Below are 10,986 nucleotides of genomic sequence, written 5' to 3'. Positions count from 1 at the left end.
GTCATATTATACAGTGTTAATATAACTATTTATTTTTTAACTAATTTATTTAAACTAATTAATGAATGATTATGTAATATAAAAATGTGACGTCTTATCATTATCTTTTGTTTTTGAGTTTTGCAATAGTTTTAATTTTTTTCAATGGCAATTCACTATAAAACTTTTTTCTTTCAAAAGCTGTGTTCTAAAGATTACAACTACCTAGATTTTATTTCATTTTTATTTTTTGTTTATATAAGTTGCCATTTTGATAAAACTACAAAACAAAACAAATTTTCAATTTCAAAACACTATCACAGGTTTTATAACTCTATAATTTTTATTATTTCTTATTTTCTGAAAGCGAATGATAAGAAAAAACATTTGGTTTTAAACTTTTTATTAATTTTGTATAGCAATTATATAGTTGTGCGGTTGAAAGCTATGCCACTCTGTATAACAAAATTAAATTAAATTAAATTTAAATTAAATTAAATATCTGCGGTTTTTCCATATAATTTATATTACACTCAAATGTGTCTTACTGAATTATTATTATTATTAAATTATATACGAGGAAAATTCAGAAAAAAAGTTACCTAGACACGAAAAGAGTCTCTCATTTTCACAATTTTATTTTTTAAGATAACATTCTTCGACGCTAATGCATTTATTCCTAACCTTTCTTCAGAAAATAAACACTTTGCTGCTCTATTTTATTTGTTTAATTTTTTCGCAAAATGCTAAATTGTAATAAATATAACAACTGACACGAAACTGGCATTTAAATCACAAATAATGTTTCAGTTATTTAATGACTAATAAAAATGTTATCGTCTGTTTTTATAGAGCTAGGCAATTTTTTTTCTGAATTACTTTCGTACATACATAAGCAATGCGATCAAAAAGTATTTCTATCAAAAAATATAGGCGTACTAGTTGAGGACGTATGTGCTATGGTAGTTCATATATTAAGTAGATGTCAAAAATTATTTAATAAAAATTGAAATATTGATCTAAGTAAATTGAACTGTTTTTTGGAACCTTTTAAAATACTCTAATACGAGRGTGTTTAGCCAAAAAACACGGTTTCCTGTCATAATTTACTGTATAAATTATTTTGATTTTTCTCATTTGTCATTTAAGACATTTTATGTTTTGCGGACATACGTTGTAAATTTCTTCGCTGCTTTCATAGAAAGACTTTTTGATCTCATTGTAAAAAATGCTGCATAATTAAACATATTGAATAATAACTCAAGCAATACGAGTATATTTACTAAAGAAATGAGTAATATAATAATTGTGAAATAACATTTTATAGCTGTTAGTTTTGCATTGTTTGATCAAGTGCATCAAAAACTATTAATACTATTGTATGTAAGTAGGGAGTACTAATATTTGTGAAAAAGCGTATTTTGTCTAAAGCGTGCTACAATTTTCATGTTTTTCAGCCTTGGGGATCATTCTAAGAGCTATTTCTGACCCGTTGTGATTCCAAGTATTTAGATGTTTCGGTAAAATTCTTCAATGTTCGGGGTAAAAGTCTTGAATTTTTAGGAATATCCCTTCGGGCCCTCATATACTCATACAGGTGACGATGGGCCGGCGATACAAAGCGATTAGTCCGATAAATGGAAAGCGATAACTGCGAATGGAAGCGAATTGAGRCAATAATTAAAATTCATTTGAGTAGTGTTTAATTGTAAGTTTATGCAAGTAAATGTGTGGAATGGAAGCTATTGTCTTTGTAATAATTATATATGTGAAAGAATTGTTAAAGTAGTGATGAAAACTATTATCATCTTTTAAATATAATTTATTTCAAATGAATTTGTACAAAGTAACTAATAATCTAGAGAAAAAAAATCTTTTCTACGTGGCTTGCTATCACATTTTTAAATTCAATTTTGGTAGTTTAAAAAAGAAATGCTGGTTTCCGGTCAGCAAATTTTACAAAGTCGAAATATGGCGAACCGACAGTTCCACAAAAGATACATTATGTCAAGAATATCGTAGAGGAAAAACACTTCTCAAAGATTCAAAGGGCGATAACCCTTAGGTTTCAGAGTAAGAGTTAGTGTGAAAAATAAGAAAAGAGGCGAGCAAGTTGAAATATATTCGCAGCGAAAAAGACGTACGAAGTCAATTCCGGTTAGAATAAGAAATGATATCAGACAAATGGTGCAGATAGAAAAAATAAAGTGAATTTTATTCTATTCATGAAAAAAAATCTCTTTAACTTAAGCTTTAAGAATGTTATTCTTAGTGTAAGATTTAACAAAATTCAAAAAACCTAAAATAGTTTATTTTGTTCAGGTTTTTGTTGTGTTTAGTTAGATAATAATTTTACTTTCATTATTATTAAATTTAGTATTTTTTTTGTTGGAAACTGTAATAATAAATAATTTATGTTTCTGACTAGTTATTAGTTTCTGAAAAATACAAAAGTTGTTCTGGTATACAAATCACAACGGGTGTGTTATAAAAATTTTAGGACTATATCTTTGGTGGTGAGAATTTAAATTAAAAAAATTAAAATACAACAAACTGTAAGACTTGTTTTTTTCTTACTGGGAAAACATTAAAATACGAACTTTTTTGTGTTTGGTGTAGCGGGTGGTTTGTCTCAATCCATATGAAAGACCTTAAGTGAGGACGAACAACAGTCCATTATGGAATTACATTTACCTTTTCCAGTTCCTTGAGCGAAGCAGGGGACACATCCGAGTGCCTCCTAAGTTCCGGGCTACGAGGTGGGGCTAAACCGCTCCCCATTCCCGTCGTCAAGCCACCCCCGGATCCCAACCGCGCCTCGGAATGCCTTCTCTGTAATTCTTGTATTGGAACGTCCAACAAACTCTCCGATGAGTCTTGAGCCAATGCCGCTCTTGATTGCAATTTCCTACAACAACAAATATGTTAATCCAACCCTTAGCTTTACAACAAGCTAATCAATCACATGATTAAACTCCCGCTGACTTCAGAGAGGGTTTTTTAACGCGATAAAAGGGCAATAACTTTGAGCGGTTTAATAATAGATATGTCACACGAGTGCCGGCCTGTAATATTTTAATACTCGACACAAACGATAATATGAAAATTACCACCTTGATACCTTAATTTTTATTAATCAACAAAATCCTTATTTATAATCTAATGAAAATAATACAAATTCTACGTGATGACTCGTAAAGATTGATTTATCTCGTAAAGTAATTACGAAAGTTGTTATAACGTAACTAACCGATGATCCACTGTCTCTTTTATCATGTGTTTTATGGCGTTGTAAGTACACTTACAAGAACTGGGTGAGATAAAAGAGGTTCTTTTTAGCCATTATGTGTTGTACATTGTTAATGTATCGCTTTGTCTGCACTTATTTTAACAAAAGAGGTTTTAGGTTCTGTATCAGCAAACCAATTGTGATTTTTTCATTATTCATTAATTAAAAAATAAAGTAGTTAAAGTCTGTTTTTTCTTTAAATGGAAATTACCAAGTCAAAATTTTGATGAAAAAATTGGTTTTGTCCCTAGAAATTTTGTTAAAAAATTATGGTTATGTTTTTAAATTAAGATGTTGTCAAAATTTTGACCTTTATAAATCTCGTGTGCCCGTTTGCTCTTTGAAAACGCTATAATTGAATACTTGGGGACACACATCATTACCTGAAGTTCAGTGCTAATAATTTTGGTAGAAACACCTCGCAAGTAAGTACAATGTTGTAAAGAAAAATGAGGTTCTTGCTAGAAAAACTTGGAAGAAAAAGGAAGTATATACAGAAAAAAGTTATTTAACAAAAGATACAAGTGGGTATTATGATGATTGGCAATAAATTTTGTGTAATTTATTGAAATGAGCTCAAAGTTGATGCATTTTATAAATTTTTYTCCAGATTTAGTTTCAAAATTGTTACTTTTTCAACTGGTTTCTCAAAAACGATGCACAAGACACTGATTTAATTGCGTTCTTTCGTTTCCAAATTTCTAAAAACTGTTAGCGGTTCCAAATTTGTTCCGTTTTTGGTGTTTCGTCTATAATTTTTCTTAGACATTTTTTTGTGTTGACTTTAATGACATTGTTTTCAAATTAATTTAAAAAATCGGAACTGCCAACTTCCTTTAATAATTAAAAAAAAACAGACTAGGTGAATTCACCTAAGCCGCTACTTTTTACTTTTTGTTTCTGGTAACTCATTTCTGTTGGAATTGTTGAAACACTTGACTGAATTAATTATAAATGCATCAATTTTTAGATACCTAGCATCTAATCTCGATGCAAGACAACTTGTTAAAATAAATGATTCAATTTGCATGGAAACAGTAGTTCTGCATGAAGATTTAGTTAGAGGAATTTCCTCATAGCTAATTTATGTATTAGAAACAAACTTTGCTTCAAGTTCTTAAAAATACTAAATAATTGTAGTGTTTTCGGTAAAACACGCTAGTGCATTTGGGTTCATTTAAAATTTATGTAGGACATACCTACTTTTGAAAGTTTTTGTTATAGAATTTTGTGTCTATTTTGAAACATTGTTAATTAAAAAAATACTCTAATGTAAGACATACTGTTTTAATAAACTTTCTTAAAAAAGCTTATCTCTATTGAGATTGAAGCTGGAAGAGTGACTATAGAGTGACTATAATAGAAAATGAATAGATGCGTAATAATGCTATTTTAGCAAAGAGCAAATAGTATTATATATTATGTTATTAGGAGTAAAAGTGATAGATGTGGTGACACTAAAACTTTATTTTGTCGAACACAGTGAGGCAAATAATTCAGCTGAGCCACATAAACTCACTTACTCTAAATAACATCTACTATTTTATCCGCAAACGTATTCATAATTAATTATCCGAATTTATGTTGAGATTTTTGAAAGTGTTTATTATTTTACTTGTGGATGACTAGTGCAGTTAGTAGCCAAATGTCGAATGCTAATGATCTACAATGTACCTCTCTAGAAAATGCTGAAGCAGCAAAAAACAATGGTAAATGTCATGGTAAAAGTAAAAAACTTTTTAGCAAAAAAACAAAGTTTTTACTCTATGCTTAAAAGGTGAAACTTGCCAAAGGTCACTTTTGTGACGTTTGCGAGTAAAAACTTTTTTCTCTAAATTCAGCAAAAAATTTAAAAATTACTTCATTTAGATTGCATTACAGTGCAGACTAGTTTACTGTAGTTCAAATACGCTTAAAAAATTATTTGGTATTTTTATTGTAGATTTTTACCGTAATAAATTGTTTATGGATTTAAATTGCATTTCTGGATTTTTTTACTTCAAAGCAAATTTTAGATGTGTCAAATTAATTATCATTGGATTATTATCATTTTTAATATGTAAAAATGTGTCTGGTGATTTAAAAGGTTTAAGTCCTTAGCTTCAATAAGTTATTTAGAATGAAGTCTTGGTGAAAGAAATTTTGATTTTATAGATTATTATTTTGTTTTTTTCAAAAATTATTTGATTTACTTTTATATTTACAGAAACTTTAGCTTCTAGTACAAGCTTTATAAAAAGCAATGCAATACACAATTATTTTGTGACAGATATTTATAAAAAATGTCCAAAAACGTAAAATCTTGAAAGAGTTACAAAGCCGACGTAACTCAAAATGACTCGTTTAAAAGATTATGATAGTTTTTGACACTAAAATACGTTAAAATTGCTACTATTTATGTCTTATTATTCTAAATAATAAATAGGTTGTATTCACCTATGTAAGATATTTACTTTTAAAAGCGTGATAGCCCAATAGTACAAAGTTTTTGTGCTTTTTTCTCTATCTGGCAAAGAAACAATATTGAAATTTTTTTATTGTTTAGTTTTTTGAATCTCAAAAATATCTTTTTTTGGTAAAATAAATGTAAAAAAAGACTTGTGGATGGAAACAATTAATTTCATTAATTCAGTTAATTTTTGTTGATGTGTATTTAAAACCCAAATTAAAAATAAGTATGATGCAGTGATGAATTTTTTTTTACCCTTTATACACTCATTTTCATATTATTGTGCATCAAGCATATTGTAGAAGTCTAAATGCATCTTTAACTTAAAGGCTGATTTACACAAAAAGTGTCATTGATATAATTCAGAACAAAGTTAATCACATCAATAATGGCAAAAATCTCTATGTTAATTACGTTGATAATTTTAATAATTTTTTGCTACCTGGGGGGTACACATTTATTTGAAAAAATAATTTATAGGGAAGATGAGGTTTTGATTATTTGGATTTTTGCATGGTTGCCATCTTAAAATCATCCCTTTCAACGACTACTTCGATGCACATTAATTAATAAAAAAATGCGAAAAATATAATATAAATTTGTTCATGTTTTGCTATCTTCTGAAGGGATAAGAGGTTTATTCACATAATAGCAAACCTTCTACAAACGCTGCAGGTCCAGTTGGTGGGATCCTCATCTTCAGCTAATTTGCTATAACTGGCACAATCCTCGCACACTCGCTGCGTACATTCGGCACACGTCCTGCTGAAATCATCGGGTTTAAAAGCCTTGAGGCACACCCGGCACGCTCCCGCTCTACTGGGGGGTTTACCGGGCTCCGGTTTAACCACAGGAGGAGTTGGAGGCGCCATCGTAACCGGCGGCTTTTCATCGGCAGGGGGTGACGGCTCGATATCCGGTATTAATGACGGTCTCGGGGACATTTTCGTCACTGAAATAAACAAACATCAATGAGTTGGATAATAGAAAAACGATGATCAAATCGATTTAATCAAAAGGGAAATGGGAAATACGATTATTTCCAGATGACACGTTCTAGTTAGACTAGTGCCGCATAATAAAATTTTCACATGGATTAATCACGGAACATTTAGGAGCGATCAGGGGTGAACGAACACCTAATTTTGCTCACGATCATTTTTCAGCCTGCTGAAGTGAAAATGCTGCTGTTGCAATTAACTTCCTGAATCCATTTCTCTTTGTTTTTACTCAGAATTTTTTTTATGTTTGGCAACAGAATTAAAATTCTTGACAAAACATTGTTCAATTGCTTTATTTCTGTTTATTCTAGAAAGGTAAAATAGTCGGGCAAAATAAAAAGATAAGCTGTACTTTTTAATCAAACCTATGGAACCTCCATCAATCTACAATCCCAAAACATACAAAATGAAATTGCTTGAAACTTCAATATTAAAAAATCAATACGATACCTGCGTCGTTATGTGCAATATCACTGAGAATGCACTGAGAAGGACATTTTTTAATCGATATTTCGTACGCATCGARGAGTAAATATATTTTCAAGCATGATATTTAACTTTTCAAACGAATRGAATAAATTAAAAGCAGCTTAAATGTGATTCAACATTCGCCATTTTTATTCTCAGCGCATAGAAATTATTTGTACGTGTTAAAGCTTTTCACGGTAAATTAATTTTCGAACATTTGTCTGTGTGCACCCTGCATAAAATATCTCAGAGCTAACGTTAAAGTCCTCAASTAACTCAAGTTATTTAGCCTTTTAAAAAGTTAGAGAAATCTTTCACCGTGAAACTTTTTATAGCCAGATGCATTCTCTCATTAAACTTAAAGTAAATAAATATTTATGATGCTAGGAGGCGATACCAAAGAAAATTCCATTTAGTTGTAGTTTTTAAATTGCTGATTCCGAGTTATACAAAGTCATTTCAACTTTGCTACCTACCTGCAGTTAATTCAACACGGAATTTAAAATTAATTAATTCTTTGGATTTATTTAATCTGATTAGTCTGCCCGCGGAGAGCTATCTAACGAGATGGTGGAGAGTTTATTTTTATTTCGGATTACCTAATGGAGAGGTTTTGTTTTGTGTACACACATTATTGGATATACAGCAKCCGCCAAAACTTGCGCCCCAGGAACAKGGAAAAAATTWAAAAAAAAATATCTACAAAAATTTCGAAGTTCTGAGAGTTTAAATTTTGCATTTTGACACTATTTATTTCTGTTGGAAAAATAATTTTCCAAGTTTTTTTGCTTCAGGCTATTAGAAGAGGAAACAAGAAAGCTGTATCCTAAATTGTAACTCTGTTCAATGTTATTTATGGCTTTTATTGGAAAATTTTTTATACCTTTACCAAATAATTGTAAAAAACATACAAGATCATCARTATCACTAAATAGACAAAAAAATGTCAAATGTCAAACATTTTCTCCATATTTCTGGTATCTGGTTTTCTCTGGGGCGCGAGTTATGTATCTACATAGGTATTTTTKAATTGAGCATATTTTTCATTATTATAATTATTATAAACCTGTACAAAAACAAGAATTGGATTATCTATTTACATCTCAACTAAATGAGCAAGAGTGGAAAGTAATTAYTTGAAAGTAAAATGGTTTGTAAGATAAATATCGAATCTATAAACAACGAAGGATTCCAGAGACTTGCATTAACTGGGTTAAGACCATCACTCGTTCTAATAAATAGGTTTAGGTCACGCACAAGCCAAAGAAAACTTTGTAGGTCAATAAATGWATATAATAATCGATGCACGAGAGATTTAGGCATATTAGTTTTTTGTTAGCTACRATATAATTTAGCCTAAAAGCTTTATCAACCCTTTTACTTTTGTAAATTCAGCGTGAAAACTTGCGTAATTTTTTTATCTTCATGATTTGATCACACAAAAGAATGAATTATAATTTGTGTGAATATAATTTTCTTGTGAACATTAAGAAAATTTACAGCAAAAGTACGAAATTTCATTAAATATATTGATATTAAGAAAAGTACCTATTTTCATAATAGCTATTTGTACTACAAGTGATTAAATGCATTTTTGATCCATTAGCAGAATTCTGCATRTGAATAACACGTCTCACGAGTGGTATACAATTTTTTTTTTCAATGAATAAGTAATTTATAATTTTTATAACTACCTAAGACGATTTTGAAATAAATCAAAGTATGTATATATTTCAATTTTTACATTGATATTAACACTCATAAGTCATAAAATAAAAAGTGTGTGAGTTTTTGACGGAGAAGTAAACAATTTTCACAAAAAATGTGTGAAGAATTGTTGTGAAATTTTAATAATTACATATATTAATTTTAAATTGTATAAATTTTGTGTTTAATGGAAAAAAGGTGGAAGCAGTGGTAGGTATATTTTTATGTAGGACTAWTAATAAAAATTTGAATAGTTTTAGCCTATTTGTTAGCTGTAGCAATRAAACTTTTGTTGAATTTATTTTATCTTAAAAACTAATCTGTTAAAAATTAGTAATTAGAAAATTRCTGAAAAAATCACTATTCATATTCTTACTACCATAACGTGTTGGAGTGTACATAATGTATGTAGGTATGTATATGAGCCATAAAAACAAAAATATTACACAGTTGCACGCAAGGGATACTTTATATAAAAATGATAAACTACATACGTCCAAAATGACTGTAATCCGAATAAACGAGCTTAGATTTTTTTGTTCCGTTACATCAATGAAATGTACCTACTATAGTATCGGAGTAGATTGTTTTAATTTATATTTTCAATTGAAAAAATTTCGTTCTCGTAACATCTTTAATGGAGTACTTTTATAACTATAATAAATACAAAACAGTAATAAAGCCAGTGACTACTGTTATCTATGATTTTTAATTCCTAACATTAAAATAAAAAWGCCAACACTAATATCTTTCTATGGTGCATTTAAGCTTATTACCTCTTATGTTGTCATTAATATACGCTCTTCTATAAAATACTTCGTCAATTACAACGTATTTTATAACTACATAAAATACTCTTATCTTGGCATTGTGTTGTCTTAATTTTGACGAAATTCTTTACAACAATTTTTGAGTTTAGTAAAATGATTCAATATTAGTATTAGAAAAAATTTTGAAGACAACACAAGTTTTATAGTTTAAAACTCTTGTTACCTTAATAGCTAAAAAGTAGCAAGTGCTTTCGAAGCCCAAGTAATGTATCAAAAAAGCGACGAAAGTTTTTAATATTTTTTTTAAGTATTAATTCTAGTTCTGTAGAATGAATCACTGTAATATTACTAAACTAAATACAAGTACATAGTTTTTCTTCCATTCCGGATAAAGTTCAAAATTTTCATATAAAACATTAGAAGAGTGCAAATGTAGTTTTTGTTTACGTATCTAATTTATTTTGTCATTGTTGTTTATTTGAAAGGATGTAGCGCAAGAATATATAATTACATTGACAAAAGCCTTTAAATTAAATTAACGATGATTATCAGTTTGCAACTGATATTGATCCTAATTATATTGTCATGTTATTTTGTTAATATAATTACATGTTAGACTAAATTAAAAATCAACTGCACAATATGTGGGTGTAAAGATTTTAATATCAGAATAATGAAGAAAAATTGTATTTTGGTGTATAGAGGAGTCTTAAGACTACATCCTCAGGTAATTTATAAAGCTGGAAATAAAAAAGATCTGATAAATTAGCTGCCCTGTACATAGTCTTAGCGATTTAAAAATTAACATTGTTGAAATGTGGTAATAATTAATATTGTGTTTAACAGCTTCGAGGAGCATTTTTTGTGTTCGCTCTTGATATTTCTTTATACAGAATTATGATTTGTGTCAGCTTGAAAAGAAGCATTTAAGGACAGGCTGACTAGGAAGTAATTGTGTATCCATCTCTTGCGATACGATATAAAGATATGAAAACGTGAGTTTTGTGTGGGTTGACACACACTGTTGTCGGTTGTTGACTGACATCCTGAGTATTTGTTGTACTTGAAATCCGATTTTCACAAAACTTGTTATTCAAACAAAGTGAAAAATAGACTTAGTTTGTGGTGTGTTATTACTTAAAAAACATTTTAAATTAAATAATAAGAAAATTAAAATTGCTGAAAAAATGCTAGTTTTGTGTAATTGTATGAAATTTGGGTTGTTTACTTAGTACTCGTTTTCATGTCACAACTCTCTGTTAAATAGTTTTACTTTGTAAGTTTACATAGTGCAATGTTAATATTTGAATGAGTATTACAATG

General features: G+C 29.1%; 1 protein-coding gene across 3 annotated transcripts in view; it reads right to left on the bottom strand.

Moving 5' to 3' along the window:
- The window catches only part of LOC123012324 (regulating synaptic membrane exocytosis protein 2), a 120,023-nt gene that overhangs the window by 65,783 nt on the left and 43,254 nt on the right, over positions 1 to 10,986 (bottom strand). For 2 of the 3 annotated variants that reach the window (XM_044410205.1, XM_044410290.1), the window contains 2 exons: positions 6,375 to 6,669; positions 2,674 to 2,887 (listed from right to left, as the gene is read on the bottom strand). In XM_044410205.1, coding sequence (XP_044266140.1) covers positions 2,674 to 2,887; positions 6,375 to 6,669 — 509 coding nt within the window. Of the gene's footprint in view, positions 1 to 1,468; positions 1,579 to 2,673; positions 2,888 to 6,374; positions 6,670 to 10,986 lie in introns of those variants that run through there. The other variant, XM_044410375.1, reaches the window with a different exon arrangement.

This window comes from Tribolium madens, unplaced genomic scaffold, assembly GCF_015345945.1.
Source record: "Tribolium madens isolate multiple individuals breed KSU strain unplaced genomic scaffold, Tmad_KSU_1.1 Scaffold_11;HRSCAF=98;Tcas5.2_LG3b, whole genome shotgun sequence".
Lineage (NCBI taxonomy): Eukaryota > Metazoa > Arthropoda > Insecta > Coleoptera > Tenebrionidae > Tribolium > Tribolium madens.
This window is presented reverse-complemented; position numbering and strand designations above follow the sequence as displayed.